Source organism: Patella vulgata, chromosome 8 (assembly GCF_932274485.2).
Source record: "Patella vulgata chromosome 8, xgPatVulg1.2, whole genome shotgun sequence".
NCBI lineage: Eukaryota > Metazoa > Mollusca > Gastropoda > Patellidae > Patella > Patella vulgata.
In genome coordinates this window covers 48,774,573-48,792,651 of record NC_065886.2, presented here as the reverse complement: position 1 = coordinate 48,792,651, position 18,079 = coordinate 48,774,573, and the positions used below count along the sequence as shown (strand labels likewise).

At 35.6% G+C, this 18,079-nt stretch overlaps 1 protein-coding gene across 1 annotated transcript in view; it reads left to right on the top strand.

Annotated features, from left to right (window-relative positions):
* The window catches only part of LOC126829628 (myotubularin-related protein 6), a 70,088-nt gene extending 54,831 nt beyond the window's left edge, over positions 1 to 15,257 (top strand). Inside the window, exons 11-14 of the mRNA XM_050559608.2 lie at positions 7,581 to 7,715; positions 8,163 to 8,289; positions 11,379 to 11,795; positions 14,467 to 15,257. Coding sequence (XP_050415565.2) covers positions 7,581 to 7,715; positions 8,163 to 8,289; positions 11,379 to 11,795; positions 14,467 to 14,607 — 820 coding nt within the window. The 3' untranslated portion in view covers positions 14,608 to 15,257. The remainder of the gene's footprint in view (positions 1 to 7,580; positions 7,716 to 8,162; positions 8,290 to 11,378; positions 11,796 to 14,466) is intronic.
* The last annotated feature ends 2,822 nt before the right edge of the window (positions 15,258 to 18,079 follow it).

Sequence of the window (18,079 nt, the reverse complement as noted above, 5' to 3'; positions counted from 1 at the left end):
CTTCACCGTCTGTTATATAAAGACAGCACACAAGAAAACAAAGGAAAATAATGTCTACCATGAAGGTTACAAATAGAAAAAGTTTATAAACTTGTGTAAAATAGCTTGCCAATATTCTGAATGTTAGCGAACATAAAAAGTAAACGATTAGAAAAATATTCTTGTCCATAGCATTTTGACCTGAAAAGACAATAAATATACATTATCTTAACGATCATTGCAAATATGACACCACTCGCCATTAAAAATAATCAAATGAAATAACCTTGCAGATATTATTTATGATGTGAATTTTATTCATAATCATATAGTAATATTATCACATGCCGAGTTTGGGTTTTTATCAAACACAACTATCCATATTCGAGGATATAAATACAATTCAACGCAGGGTTCCATGACATTAAACAGAAATTAGAAACTATCTCCATCCTACAACAATTTGTATTACCGGTATAATGCAGGCCTCGTTGAATTTAGAGACGTACTAGTTATGAGGAACCAAACTATATATGACATAAAAAGAAAGGACATATAGCCAAATGTTTGGATTCAAAATAAGGAGTATTAATTGGCATTGGTGCTTCCTGGTTTAGGAGAAGATCGTTTGAAACAAGGATGGATTTGTGTTAGTTATGTTGATATTGTTTGAGGACGTCCACGTGATGATTAATTTAAATTCGATTTCCTTCGTAATTCATAATTAAATATCACAACCGCAAATAAATTATATGCCCCGTGTCACTGTACAACACATGCGTATACTACAAACTCTAAAATATGATGCATGTTTTCAGAAATAGAACAAAAATACTTTATTTTAACTTACTGTTCAAAATGGAGTTAGCCGCTTTCTTGATTGACTATCACGTGACAATATGTGTGTGCGGTCCATAACAATTAACCGAGGGCATCAAAGTAGGCCTTAACACACGATTTTGTGCCATGAAAGTCACCTTTATAATGTCGGTCCTCTTTGAATTTAAGCACATAATTTAAGACAGATGATCATGTTCTATCTGTAACCAAAACCTGCTTCCAAATTAATATACATATCTGTTACTGATTATATGAAACACCATGTATGAATCAATCATAAGATATACTCTGCGGTAACTGTCCTCGATTATGGGGACCGACACTCAATGCAAGTGTGTATGGCCACATACGTATAACGAGAGATTGCATATTCGATACGTGAATAAAAAGGGAAAGGCGGTAATATAAATATATGAAGAAACTTAATAATGCATATTTGTACTATCCATTCTAATTGCGTGCAATAAGACGTTATCTACCCTTAAGCCACAAAATCCCGTTTTTGTTTATAAATTATACCGGTATGTAAAATCTTAAAATAAAATTTATAAAGACCATGCTCGAAATATGTCTGCATATGTTACTGACTGAAAGACGTGGCATTTTAAACATCCTAGAATACTGTTGGTAACTGACTGTAAGACCTGTATCCGTTACAAATCATATGTCGCGACGTGTAACTATTATGCATTATTATACAACACATGTATCTGTTGCTGACTGCGATACACGACATGTTTATGTTACTCCGTTTATATGTTACTTACTGACGTATCTATTACTAAGACACACCGTGTTCCTGATACGGATTGTAAAACAACTCGTGTATCTGTTGCTGTAAGACAACATGTTTATCTGTTACTGTTAAACACGGCATGTATATATTTATAAGTCACTTCGTGAAAATGTGTCTGTTACTGACTGTAAGACACAGTATTTATTACTAGGAACCAATACATGTATCTGTTGCTGATGTTAAGACACCACATACCACGAATATATCAGTTATTATGTAGTATTCGTTTTCACTTACTATTCAAAGCGGCGTTCGTCACTCTGAGAATTGACTGTCACGTGACCGTGTGTGTGTGGGTGCGTTTGTGGATGGTCCTTATCGAGGACACACATAAGGATTTAAACCTTCTATTTGCGGACATGACCCGAATCGAGGACGTCCTCGATTTGATCGAGGACGTCCTCGATTAGAACTGGCTATCCTGCCATGCTCAGTGGCCCCAACATAGATATATCTGTAAAAATCACTTGATTATAATTCATACCTCGATAAAGCGATTCTGTACCGTTGGGGTGTATCGGTGTGTTTAGCGTTTTTTATCAAGAAAAATTGTCATGTGTATCGGCTAAATTTAAGATGTCCTCGTTTATGCCAATTAATACAAGGTCCTCGGTTAATGGTGACACAACACACACACACACCCACACGCACACGCACACATATTGTGAATGCGATACCGGTAGAGCCTACAGTTTTTATACGCCCATGTGAAATTATGGTGGTATATTGTCGACCAAGTCCGTCCGTACGCCCTGCTGTCGTCCACAATTTCTTGTGAACACTCTACAAACTACATTTTAATTTCTTCTACAGTTATGGCCCTTGTTTCACTTTGTTGACACCCCACCCCGTTAATTACTTCTAGAGTTATGGCCCTTGTTTCACTTATTTGAACCTTTGATATTCGCACATATTGGACCTTAACTTCCTGGATTATGGACCCTGATTGTATAAAAAAATCACATTTTTACCTTGTGGTCCCTCTAGAGGTCACAATTTTTGTCTGATTTGAAAGACCGTTCGATTATACCACCGTTACACCACAATGATGGTTGAGTTTGTATTTCCTGAAAATCGGACCGAAACTGCCAGACAAAACATCCGTTTGCTATATGCAAATAGTGTTAAAGTATGTAATATAAAGGTTGTGGACCATCTGTTACAATTTTGATCTGATTTTGATGAAACTTAAAATTTATGTTTATATCCCAAAGATCCGAGTTCCTTTCAATATTCATGCATTTCAGACCATAACTTCCTGGATTATGGTCCCCGATTGTACGAAAAATCACATTTTTTTAAAGCTTATTCTCTATTCATTTCTTGCAAAATGTGGGCGTATCTTGCATGGCAACTGCTAGTTCTGATTTTCACAAAACTTGAAACAGGTAACCAGACATCTAGACCAACGACCAGTGGAACCAACGGGAAGACCACTCAGACCAAGACAGAAGACCACTCGGACCAAGGTTAGAAGTCCAATTGAACCAAGACATGTTCCGAGACAGAAGACCACTTGGACCAAATAAAAATAAAAGACTACTCAAGATATTGTTATTTATTTTTTTTAAAAGACCACTGGGACTATGACAGGTCCCAAGACAGAAGACCTCTAAGACCAAATTTAAATAAAAAAACTACTCAACATATTGTTATTTATTTATTTCTTTATTGATCATTAAATCACATAAACTTATAGGACCACTTGGACCAATATTTTGGTTAACAATTATTCTCTTTATTATATTTTACGGGTAAATATTTTTGCGTTTTTGAAATAAAAAAATAGCCTATTTGAAATAGGCCAACTCAAGACATATAAGAAATTATTAACATGAAACATGGTTATTAAACCATTAGTGGCACTTATGGTTCTTTGATAATCATAGATTGCCATAGAAGTCATATATTAGAAAAGGAATAATATCCTGATGAATTGATTTAAATGATGAAACGTATACTGAGCTTTGACATGCATTTCACGACAATCTTGCAATAGAAGGCAGTACAAATTGATAAATATAGTACGCACAGAGAATAGTATACCAATTAATAACTACTCAGTTGTTGATGATTTGTGAATTGAGTTTTTATACGCCCACATTGAAATGTGGTTGTATATTTTCGTCCCCGTCCATCCGTCGGTCCAGCGTCCACAATTGCTTGTGGACACTCTATAGGCTAAAGTTAATATCCGATTGACTTTAAATTTATATACAGTGTTTAAGGCCGTGAAACGAAGAAGCCTATTTTTTTTCAGCGATTTCCGATAATTACTGCCAGAGTTATGGCCCTTGATCACTTCAAAAAATCTTGTGAACGCTCTAGAGGCCAAAGTTAATATCCGATTGACTTTGAATTTATACACAGTGCTTAAGGTCATGAGACAAAGAGCCTATTGATTTTCAGCGATTTCAGATAATTACTGCCAGAGTTATGGCCCTTGATCACTTTCAAAAATCTTGTGGACACTCTAGAGGCTAAAGTTAATATCCGATTGACTTTAAATTTATACAGTTTTTAAGGTCATGAGACGATGAAGCCTATTCATTTTCAGTGATTTTTGGTATTTACTGCCAGAGTTATGGCCCTTGATCACTTTGAAAAATCTTGTGGACGCTCTAGAGGCCAAAGTTAATATCCGATTGACTTTGAATTTATACACAGTGCTTAAGGTCATGAGACAAAGAGCCTATTTATTTTCAGCGATTTCAGATAATTACTGCCAGAGTTATGGCCCTTGATCACTTTCAAAAATCTTGTGGACACTCTAGAGGCTAAAGTTAATATCCGATTGACTTTAAATTTATACAGTTTTTAAGGTCATGAGACGATGAAGCCTATTCATTTTCAGTGATTTTTGGTATTTACTGCCAGAGTTATGGCCCTTGATCACTTTGAAAAATCTTGTGGACGCTCTAGAGGCCAAAGTTAATATCCGATTGACTTTGAATTTATACACAGTGCTTAAGGTCATGAGACAAAGAGCCTATTGATTTTCAGCGATTTCAGATAATTACTGCCAGAGTTATGGCCCTTGATCACTTTCAAAAATCTTGTGGACACTCTAGAGGCTAAAGTTAATATCCGATTGACTTTAAATTTATACAGTGTTTAAGGTCATGAGACGATGAAGCCTATTCATTTTCAGTGATTTTTGGTATTTACTGCCAGAGTTATGGCCCTTGATCACTTTGAAAAATCTTGTGGACACTCTAGAGGCTAAAGTCAATATCCAATTGACTTTAAATTTATACACAGTGTTTAAGGTCATGAGACAAAGAAGTCTATTCATTTTGAGTGATTTTCGATAATTACTGTCTCAGTTATGGCCCTTGATCACTTTGAAAAATCTTGTGACGCTCTAAACGCTAAAGTTATCATCCGATTGATACACAGAGTTTAGGAGCTTGAGACGAACAAGTATATTGATTTTCAATGAATTTTTATGACTTGAACAGCTAATTCCATGATATTAAAAGTTTTGTATACTAAATGTTAGCATGGGGCAGAACTTTATAAAAACCAAACAAATTCTAATGGTTTTCTGATAATAACTTCATGAGTTGTTACTCTTAATCAGATTTTAGTGTATTATAAATGTTTCATTACCGAAAGAAGTAAAAATATGCGACAACACTTGTTGACTGCCCGGACGATTTAGCTGCTGTGGGCATATGTTTTGTTGCCTGGCAACCTATCTTTTTTTCTGTGTTTAATGATGAAATAGTAACACGGTATTAAACAAAGACAACAATTTATTAAAACAACAGTTTATTATTACAAAAACATTGGTCCGAGTGGTATATCAACTGGTTGACTGATCTTTGTCCAAGTTGTCATGCATTCTTGAAATATACATTTATATCCCAAAAATCTGTCTCTTTCGATATTTTCATGTATTGGATCGTAACTTTATGGATTATGCCCCCTGATTGTCGGAAAAATCATGTCATTAGCTTGTGGACAATTTTTTATCTCGGTTCCTTTTGATATTGATATGTCGGACAATGACATCCTGGATTATGGCCACTTACTGTATGCTTTTTGTCCCCCACCTTTTGAAGAAAGCAGAAGACTATTGAAATGGGTCAGTCTGTCTGTCTGTCCATCCGTCTGTCTGTCTGTCCCACTTTTTGGGGCACAATAACTCTCCTAATTAATGAAATGAAATGGGGTTTAACTTCCAATTGTTCTGCTCCTATACTGGGCTAACGAAGATGGGCATACGCCATACAGTGTGCTATGAGGGAAATTTTGCCTGGGCAGCGGCACTATCGCCTACTCTTGTATCAAATTCCAACTGCCAGGGGATCTTTTACGTGCATTCCAACATATACACGGGACCTCTGTTTTTCGTCTCATCCGAAGGACTAGACAGCTGTCCTTGTCAGGCCCTCCATCCAGCATCACTGACAAGTGGAAACCACGCCGGAAAATCTGGATGAACTTTCTCGGCCAATGCAGGCATCGAACACCCGACCTCCAGGCTAGCAAGCCAGCGTCTTACCCACTTAGCCACGTGATCCCTCTCCTAATTAAGCTAGAATGTTCAAACTTGGTGTAGGTATTTATTAGGTGAATGCATTGATGGAGTTCAAAGATGAGCATTTTCTGCTTAGGGTAAGCAGAGATAAGCAATTTGATTCGTTGATGCTTTGGGACACTATAACTTTGGTTCTAATTAAGTGAGAGTGATGAAACTTGGTGTATAGTTTCATTACATCAATACCTTGACAAAGTTCGATAATGAGCATTTTCTGCTCAGGTAAGCAGAGCGATAAGCAATTTGATTGGTCAAGACTTTAGAGTTTTATAACTTTGATTCTAATTGAGAGAGAGTGGTGAAACTTTGTGTATAGTTTAATTACATCAATACCGTGTCTAAGTTTGTTGATGAACAATTTCTGCTTAGGCTAAGTAGAGACTTCAATCTGATTGGTCGAGACTTTGGAACACAATAACTTCTAATTGAGGTAGAATGTTGTGGGTGCTTATTAGTTGAATGCTAATTTGATAAGCAATTTGATTTGTTGAGACTTTGGAACATGATAACTTTGGTTCTAATCGGGTGAGAGTGATGAAACTCGAAGTACATATTCATTATACCAACACCATGACTAAGTTTGATGAAGAGAATTTTCTGCTGTAGGGATATGCAATTTGATTGGTCAAGACTTTGGAAGATAACAACTATGTTGTTCAATCCAATTCAGTTTATTGAATAAAATATTGTTTACACTAAAACTCTGCTTTTAATTGTGGTAGAATGGTTAAACTTGGTGTAGATGTTCATTAGGTGAATGTCTTGATTGAGTTCAATTATTAACATTTTCGGTTAAATCACTTTCATCGGTCGATGCTTTGGGATAGATAACTTTGATTTTAACTGATGGAGAGTGATGAAACTTAGTGAATAGCTTCAATACCAGGTGCTTCAAAACCTTGACTGAGTTCGATTGTGAACATTTTATGCTTAGACTTAAGTATAGATAATCAATTTGATCGCTTGATTCTGTTCAAAAAGATAAATATGCAATTAATTAATATGTCTCATCTATTTATTATGGGATGTTTCAGGGCACATCAGCTTGTTTAGCTTGTTCTCTGTCCATCTCTTGCAAAATGTAGGCAAATCTTGCGTGGCAACCGCTTGTTGACGTTTTTATATGCACAATTTTTCATGTGGAAGTATAATGCAGTGGCACCTCCCACTCATTTGTTTGTCGACTCCATCCAATTCTAATGCGACATGTAAATCAATGTTCTGTTTACTTTATTTGCTTCAAAAGATGGTCGTGTTGGTAACCTACCAATGCTAACATTATTTTCGTCCAGTGAGGACTTGGAGAAGAAACATTTGGTTAGAATAAAAAAAAAATAGGTTTGAACTAATCAATGTAGAAATCAACTGTGAATTTGGGCTGACCATTCATCTTTATATTGATATGTTTCTATATTTTAGGTTGTCAGAAAGAACATTTTCTCTGTGGGGATACTTAGCTCAAAACATCAATGAATTCACAAATCCTTTATTTAAAAAAGAATATGAAATAACTCATTCTGTATTGATACCTCAAACAAATCCACAGTTTTTCAAGTAAGACTTTTCTATTTATATATGTCAACATTTTACTTTCGAGTATATGGTTATTTACCATGTCTGTTTGTCTGTTCAACCACAATTTTTAACCCACAGATCTTGTTTCCTTTCAATATTGGCACATATACTTCTGTAACTTCCTTTATTATGGCAGTTGCTCAGATTTTTCTGTGTGTATGTTGTTTGGGTAGCAGTTGTTTAGAATTTGTATGTGTATGTTGCTTGGGAAGCGGTTGTTCAGATTTTATAGGGGGTATGTTACTTGGGTAGTGATTGTTCAGATTTGTGAAGTTGACCAGTCCCATAAAACAAAGTCATAATTTGTGGGACTTATGTAGGCCTTGCAAACAATCCAACCCTATATGGACAACCTTTCTGTGCAGCGTAGATGCCTTAGCCACTAGTATGTTTCACAATAACTTTTCTATTATTTTGGGAGAACAGGTTTTGGAGAGGACTTTATAACCGTTTTGAAAATGGTATTCATCCAAGAGAAAATGATATAGACCTATTGTCAGTCTACAGACAGCACAGTTATTCAATAGAAGATCACATTGCTTTATTAGAAAAGGTAAGTTGACTGATACTTCAGAAGACTTATGGGCTACATCAATCAGTTTTTATTACGCATACATCAACAAAAATTTGTTTCTCATCACCAATGTCTTTCTGTCCGTCCATCTGTCATATGTAAAGGTATCGTTGCCAATATTAAATGCTCTGCTCAAATGTCTTTTCTAGTGATAAAATGTAAAAAGTGAAATGCAAAAAGTCCTAGTACCGATAATGATAATGTCAAAATACCTCCAATAACAAAGTCATATGTACTAGGTCGAATGTAATATGGATAATATATCATTTGATACATTTAACATTTGCGCTTTGTGACATCCCATTTGTCTTTCTCCTAGCAGTTTCTACACAGCATCTTTCTCATAGCAGTAACTTTGATACTTAAAGATACATTATAGATAAAGATTTAGATAAAGAACTAGCCATTCTTGCTATAATAGTTCGAAAGTAGATGATGTAAAATGAATAATTTGAAAATTTCATTCAAATTACTCTATTTCAAGCAAAGATATTAGCCTTTGAAGGTTTGACAGACGTGTGCAATAATTTCAACCACCGTACTGGTTGATTGAAGCTAAGTCTCGGTCCTCCATATTTGATTAAATCAAAGTATCGCTGAACCATTCTAATCTATTTAATATCGGAGAAATCTCATGCCATCGAGAGTTGATTAAGGCCTGGATCACTTAATTAATGTCTAATTAATACTTTAGAAAATATTTCAGGCCTAAAGAAAGACCTGCAATAGGCAGATTTAGCTCTTGCATAATGCATGTTTAATACATATGATTGTCATTTTAGGTATTTTGACATTATCTTTACAGGTCTTAGGTCTTTGTACAATTTAATGTTTAAATTTGCTTACTGGAAAAGACATTTTAGCAGAGTATTTAATATTGGAAGTGATACTCTTCCATACCATCATCCACTATTTCAATATGTTACAGTGTATAAGTTGAGGTGGACTATATAAGATTTTGGAGCCATGGTGACTCAGTGAGAAGGACGTTGGCTCGCTAACCTTAAGATCCTGTACGTGTTCGATCCCGGGTTTTAGGGCGAAGTTCCCCCTTGTCAGTGGTGCAGGACAAAGGACCTGGCTAGGAACGATGTAAAGTCGTTTGGATGAGAGGAAAACCGAGGTCCTGTGTACACATTGTTGTGCACGTCAAAGATCACTTGGCAGTTGGAATTCAATATCAATTTGATTGAAAAATGTCATAAAATTCCAGTAAGAAGTTTCAATAAAATTATTTTTGACAAAAATCTGAGTACGGACCATGAGATGTTGACAGAGGTTTAATTTTAAAAATAGTGTCCTTATTATTGAAGGCTATGGCATAGTTGTATGAAATCTTTCTATATGGCTGTCATGTGATCATGACTGTTGAACAATTTCAGTACATATAGTATAGCTACGGCATTTGGTGCCGTAGTAGAAAATCCTAATTTTGCGGACTGATGTAAGTTTTGCTTTATTCATCAGATGAATGAAAATGGTCTTTATTCAGGATATTATTGCCTTGAACTTGGCCGGTTTGTGAATTAAATATGGAAAGTCTCAATTTTTTATAGTTTATTTTATTAAATTAAAACCATTCCAAGCCTTATCTTGTATGTATTTAAGTTTTCATTTCGGATGAGCTGCTGTCTTTATTGTCCCCCGCCTTTCGAAGAAAGCAGGGGACTATTAAAATGGGTTCGTCCGTCCGTCAGTCTGTCTGTCCGTCACACTTTTTGGGACACAATAACTCTCCTTCTAATTGAGCTAGAATGTTCAAACTTGGTGTATGTGTTTATTAGGGCAATGCCTTGATGGAGTTCGAAGATGAGCATTTTCTGCTTAGGTAAGCAGAGATAAGCATTTTGATTGGTTGATGCTTTGGGACACGATAACTTTAGTTCTAATTAAGATAGAGTGATAAAATTTTGTGTATAGTTTTATTACATCAATACCTTGACTAAGTTCGATAATGAGCATTTTCTGCTCAGGGTAAGCAATTTGATTGGTCGAGACTTTCGAACACAATAACTCTCCTTCTAATTGAGCTAGAACGTTCAATCTTGGTGTAGGTGTTCATTAGGTAAATGCCTTGATGGAGTTGGGAGTTAGAAGATGAAAATTTTCTGCTTAGTGTAAGCAGAGATAAGCAATTTGATTGGTTGATGCTTTGGGACACGATAACTTTAGGTCTGTGATGACACTTGGTGTATAGTTTTATCACATCAATACCTTGACTAAGTTCGATAATGAGCATTTTCTGCTCAGGGTAAGCAATTTGATTGGTCGAGACTTTCGAACACAATAACTCTCATTCTTATTGAGCTAGAATGTTCGCACTTGGCGTAGGGGTTTATTAGGTGAATGCCTTGATGGAGTTGGGAGTTAGAAGATGAAAATTTTCTGCTTAGTGTAAGCAGAGATAAGCAATTTGATTGGTTGATGCTTTGGGACACGATAACTTTAGGTCTGTGATGACACTTGGTGTATAGTTTTATCACATCAATACCATGACTAAGTTCCATATTAAGCATTTTCTGCTTAGGGTAAGCAGAGTGATAACCAATTTGATTGGTCGAGACTTTGGAACACAATAACTCTTCTTCTAGTTGAGGTAAAATGTTCAAACTTGGTGTAGGTGTTTATTAGGTGAATGCCTTGATGGAGTTCGATGATAAACATTGTCTGCTTACGGTAAGCAGAGATAAGGAATCTGATTGGTTGATGCTTTGGGGCCAATAACTTTGGTTTAAATTAAGTGAGAGTGACGAAGCTCTGAGTATAGATTCATTATATCATTACCTTGGAACAAGATAACTTTAATTCTATCTGATAGAGAGTGATGAAACTTATTGTATAGTTGATAATCAGTTTATTGATTGCTTGATACTTTTGAACAAAAATAAATGTGCGATTAATTAATATGTGTCATCTATTTATTTTTTGATTTCAGCGGGGGACATCAGCCTCACTGTTGGCTTGTTTTAATATATAGTTGCTGTGTGGGCATATTTCCACCCATATTTCATCATACTTTCATTGCAGTATTTTGATATTCTTTTATGATGACGCCTCTTGTTTTTCAGAGGGTAATGCAAATTTGTAAATTGTTGGGAAAACCTGATGAAATAATTCAGCTTAAACTGCAAGGCTTCCTGTCAGTTGATTCTCTGGATGGAATATTAGCCGACCATATTGAGAGTAATGAAAATGAATTTCATCACAATGCAGGAATTCTTGATGAGGCTGCTGGTTTTGATTCAATAAGTAATGGTCACATAACAGATACCATAAAACATTCCCACATTGGATGTGATATTGGACCAAGAATTAAGCCCAGGATGGATGAATTAGAGAATTTAGATAATATGATTCTTGATTCTGACTTACTCACCTTAGATCAACTTGTGTCAGAGTTAAGAACAGTGGCCCTGGACTGGAGATCATTCCGTCGAGTATACAATTGCAACTGTTTGACACCATTTGATCACCATGTTAAAAAGGTAATTGTTATTAAGGGTGTTGAGTAGTATAAGATATGCACCAATCTTATTACAACTCTGCATACTTGTTCTATGTGTAAAATAATTTAGAGGACACATAACAGTCTGACAGTTTGATGTGTAATAATGGAGATACAAGCGGAAAGAAAAACAACAATTTATAGTAAACAAGGTTTCCCTTGTCTAGATCAGTTGCAGTTGTATCCCAATTAAGTCACGTGACCAGAAGGAATTCTCCTTATGACGCCATTATCCACATCTACCATCTGGAACTTCGTTGAATTTCTCTTTTTATACGCCCACATTTTCATGTGGACGTATATTGTCGTCGCCCATGTCCGTCCGTCCACAATTGTTTGTGAACAGTCTACAGGTCACAGTTTTTACCCGATTTCAATGAAACTTGAAATATAGGTTTATCATCCTAAGATCTCGGTTCCTTTCGATATTAGCATCTATCGGACCGTAACTTCATGGATTATGGCCCCTGATTGTACGAAAAATCACGTTTTTGGCTTGTGAACACTGTAGAGGTCACAATTTTTATCCGATTTTGTTGAAACTGAAATGTAAGTTTATAACCCAAAGATCTCGGTTCCTTTCGATATTCGTGCATATCCAACTGTAACTTCCTGAATTATGGCCCCTGATTGGACCCTATAGAGGTCATAATTTTTATCCAATTTAAAAATCCGTGTTAATATATCACCATTACACCCTAAGGACGGCTGAGTTCGAATTTCGTGAAAATCGGCCCAAAACTGACAGACAAAATGGCCGCCCTTCGTTCTCAAATAGCGTAAAAATATGGTTGTGGACCCTATAGAGGTCACAATTTTTATCCGATTTTGTTGAATCTTGAAATATAAGTTTATAACCCAAAGATCTTGGTTCCTTTTGATATTCGCGCATATCGGACCGAAACTTCCTGAATTATGGCTCCTGATTGTACGAAAAATCACGTTTTTTGGCTTGTGAACCCTATAGATGTCATAATTTTTACCCGATTTAAAAAAACGTATTATTATATCACCGTTAAACCCTAAGGACGGTTGAGTTCGAAATTCGTGAAAATTGGCCCAAAACTGACAGACAAAATGGCCGCCGTTCGTTCTCAAATAGCGTAAAAATATGGTATATCAAGGTTGTGGACCCTATAGAGGTCATAATTTTTATCCGATTTTGTTGAAACTTGAAATGTGAGTTTATAACCCAAAGATCTCGGTTCCTTTCGATATTCGCACATATCGGACGATAACTTCCTGAATTATGGCCCCTGATTGTACGGAAAATCGCGTTTTTAGCTTGTGGACTCTATAGAGGTCATAATTTTTATCCGATTTAAAAAAACGTATTATTATATCACCGTTACACCCTAAGGACGGACGGCTAAGTTTGAATTTCGTGAAAATCGGCCCAAAACTGACAGACAAAATGGCCGCCCCTCATTCTCAAATAGCTTAAAAATATGGTATATCAAGTTTGTGGACCCTATAGAGGTCACAATTTGTAGGAAAAATCACTTTCTTTTTAGCTTGTTCTCTATCCATCTCTCGAAAATGTGGGCGTATTCTGCCTGGCAGCCGCTGGTTATCCGATTTTGTTGAAACTTGAAATGTAAGTTTATAACCCAAAGATCTTGGTTCCTTTCGATATTTGCGCATATCGAATTGTAATTTCCTGAATTATGGCCCTTGATTGTAGGAAAAATCACTTTCGTTTTAGCTTGTTTTCTATCCATCTCTCGTAAATGTGGGCGTATCCTGCCTGGCAGCCGCTGGTTAATGGTCTGGCGTGGTTTCAATTCCCTGGTTGTACGTGACAAGGAGTAGGGTCGCCTGTCCAACCTCGTGGTTTTCTCCAGGTCCTCCGGTTTCCTCCCACTGCTAAAGACCCCTACACGCAAGCGAATTATTGAAATAAAATTGTACCATATGTTAGTCCTGAAATGACCTGGTTTGTGTCGAGTGGACGTTAAACCCCATTTCTTTCTCTCTTTTTTTTTGATGGTCAAAGACTACCATTTTGTTGGAAGAAAATGGTTTTAAGTGTGGCGGAATAGTTCACTGAAGTAAATATTTACTTTTTATACGCCCCTTTCCATCCACAATTTGTTTTTGGGCACTCTACAGATTACAGTTTTTATCTGATTTTGACAAAACTTGATATATAGGTTTATCCCCCAAAGATCTTGGTTCCCGGAATATGACCCGATTGTACGAAAAATCTTGTTTTTAGCTTGTGGACACTCTATAGGTCTCAATTTTTATCAGATTTATTAAACCGTTCAAGTATATCACCATTATAACATAATGCAGTTGAATTCGAATTTTATGAAAATGGGACCAAAACTGCCGGACAAAATGGGCACTACCCATACACAGATAATGTAAAAGTATGTAATACCAAGCTTATGGACCCTCTAGAGGGTCACAATATTTATTTGCGTATGTGGAGTAAAGTTTTGAATGTGTTTTTCTTTTTTATCAAATTTAGTGTGAAGCATTGACTTGATAAGAGGATGGACACTATCGATATTCAACGTTCCTCAAACATCCGTTCTGGAGTTAACCCCTCCTCAATTTTTAAAGGAATGTTTTTCAAGCTAGTGAACACAATAGAGATCATTTTCTATTTTCACACTTTGCATGGTTATCTTTGTTATTTTCAGTTTCACTGTTGGAAATGTGGTGATGTGTTTTGTAATCGGTGTACCTCACAGACTATTTCATTACAAGGTCATCTTTCCAGTCAACAAGTACCTGTATGTACATCATGTTTCCAGTATGTTCAACAATCACGTAGCAGATAATCATCGACTACCTGTTTCTTACACGATTTTAGATTTGAAAGAAAACAGATTAAATATGAATTTTGTAAGATTTAGATAAAAAAAACTGACATTTCTCAATATATTAGTTTAAAAATAGTTAATAAAAAAGGAATATAATGAAAATTTCAGTCAAATTACTTTATTCTGTCTCGGTTATCCATATTAAGATTAAATTATTAAAATGGCAATCGTGTTTCAATCTGTTAAAAATCACGACCATCCGATGATCTAGAGTATTTATTATATGCTTGTCATGTGAATAAATGTCTGATTAATGATTAATAATTTATGTAACATTTGAGGCCAAAAGAAAGACCTGCAAAATTGGCAGATTTAGCTCTTACATAATGCATGTTTAATGAAGTTGTTTTTACTTGACTTCTTTTGGGAGACATGTATTTTGGATGACTCAGAAGTACACCATATAATGTGCAATAATTTAAATAGTATTCTATGTATATCATTAACATTTCACATGTTGTAAAATATAGGTTTTTGACAACCTCACTCCAGATTTCAGGTCCATAGCTCAAGTATTATTAACACAGTATGAGTTTTAAAAAAGAATGTCAAATCAAGGTTTGGAGTGAGAAGTTAGACATTTTATATAAATAAATGGTCAATATATCCTCTGAGTTGCTCATGGACAAAAGCGCATTTTCCACCCATAAATCAAAGAAGTTTATTGTGTTTACGGTGTTAGTTGGAGGGGCTAACAGACATTCACTTGATTGCTACTAAGACAATCAAGGTTGACTCAAAAATGAATTTGCTTCAAAATAGATTGTTAGTCATTTGATGAAGACTCATTCCAAACAATGACCATGTATTCCAGCAAGATGGGGTGGGAAGAAGGCCAACTCAGACTTTAACCAGAGGCTGCCAGGCAGGATACGCCCACATTTTGCAAGAGATCAAAACAAGCACAATTTTTTGTACAATCAGGGGCTATAATCCAGAAAGTTATGATCTTTGGGATATAAAGATATGCTTTAAGTTTCATCAAAATCCGATAAAAAATTTGACCTCTAGAGAGTCCACAACCTTTATATTACATACTTTTACACAATTTACGTACAAAGAGCGTCCATTTTGTTGGGCAGTTTCATTTCGATTTTCCCAAAATTCAAATTCGACCTTCATTATGGTGGAATGGTGATATATTTAAATGGTTTTTTAAAATCTTAAAAAAAATTGTGACCTCTAGAGAATCCGCAGGCTAAAAATGTGATTTTTCGAACAATCAGGGGCCATAATCCAGGAAGTTAATTTCGGATATGCGAGATTATCAAAAAGAACCAAGATCTTAGTGTGTAACGGTGATATATTCACAGGGACCACAAGCTAAAAACATGATTTTTTGTACAATCAAAGGCCATAATTCAGGAAGTTACGATCCCACATGCACGAATATCGACAAGAACCAGGATCGTTGGGTTATAAACATGCATTTCAAGTTTAATCAAAATCGGATCAAAATTGTGACCTCTAGAGAGTCCACAACTTTGATATACTAGATGTTTACACTATTTGTGTACGAGGGGCGGCCATTTTGTCCGGCAGTTTTGGTCCGATTTTCACGAAATTCGAACTTATACAAAATTACGGTGTAACAGTGATATATTCCTAAATAGACCACAAGCTAATCCATGACCTTATGGTCTGATACATGCCAATATCGAAAGGAACCGCGATCTTTAGGAGATAGACCTATATTTTAAGTATTGTCAAAATCGGATCAAAACTGTGACCTGTAGAGTGTCTACAAACAAATTGTGGACGGACGGACAGGGGCGACGGTATAATACATCCACATGAAAATATGGGCGTATTAGTCCGGTGGCTGAAAGGGGGGGGGGGGGATCGCAAACCCGAGCTGTGAATTTATGAGACCAAGTTTATCTAGACCAGTTTTTTTGCGTAGATTCCGAATCTGGGTGGTGATCAGGCGTTTTCGAGATATAGGGCGTCCAATGTCTACATTGGGAGGCAATGTCATTATGTTGACATAAATGATTATCATGTTATATATTAATAAAACATAAGTTTCTAGGGATGTCCATCTTGATTTGTGGGGAGGTGGGGTGGGGGTAGCAAGTGAGCGTGTATGGAGGGTGGGGGGTAAAATTGGCGGGAAATGATGATTTTCTTAGAGCTTGGTAAAAACATTACTTTTTAATTCCGCTGCACACCTCTATATATTATTATAGCAGCATATTTATAGTGCACCCTTTCATATAACATGTTCAGGGTCACTTTACAAAGTGACAATGTAATCATAAATAAACAAAAAGATTATGGACATGTTAAAAGCCTGATTAAATAAATGTGTTTTAAGTTGTTTTTTTAAAAGAATATAGATATGTTTAACATCTTAAACTAAATGGTAGATTATTCCATTAAACAGGTGCTTGATAACTAAAAGAGCGCTGACCATAAGAGACTTGTTGAACAGTTTTGGACTTTAAAAGTAGTTTATCTGATGTACGCAATGTTCGGCCAGGTGTATAAAGTTGTAATAGATCTGAGAGGTAAACAGGAGCTAAATTATTTAAACATTTAAAAGTAAGTAATAAAATCTTAAAATCAATTCGATATTTAACAGGTAACCCGTGTAAATTATATAAAACAGGATTTATGTGGCCACATTTCTTAGTTAAAGTATTCTGTACTTTTTGTAATTTATCTATAAGCTTTAAAGGTAAACCAACTAAAAGCGATTAAAGTTATCTAATCGAGAAGTGACCAGAGAATTAACAAGTGACTTAGTGGCATCTACAGTTACACATTTACGTATTTTACCTATATTTCTGATATTAAATAGCACAATTTACAAATATTATTTACTTGAGCTCCCATAAGCATAAAACTATCAAAGATTGCGCCAATATTACGAGCAGAATAAGATGAAAATATATCACAATTACCAATTACAACAGGGGGGTTATCATGTGCAAATTTACTTAATTGATGCCTTGAGCCTAATAACAAATATTCGGTTTTATCATCATTCAAGTTTAGAAAGTTCTTTGACATCCATTTTCTAATTTCACTAACACAGTTCTCAAGTTGCAATTTTGATAAATTGAAAGAAGATGGACAATTAGGTGTAAATGAAATAAATAATTGAGTATTATCGGCATAAAAATGAAAGCTGAGACCATATTTTCTTACAATATCACCTAATGGTGACGTATAGAGGGTAAATAAAATCGGACCAAGAACAGAACTTTGGGGAACCCCAGATGACAAAACAGATTCAGACGACGATTTACAATTAACTAAAATACACTGTTTTCTACCCACAAGATAGCTTTCTAAAAGATTTAATGCAGAGCCACCAATACCGAATTTAAATTGAAGTCTACGTAGAAGAATGGAAGGGTCCAGCGTGTCGTAAGCAGCAGATAAATCTAATAGAATTAAAAATGTACATGTTCTATTATCAATT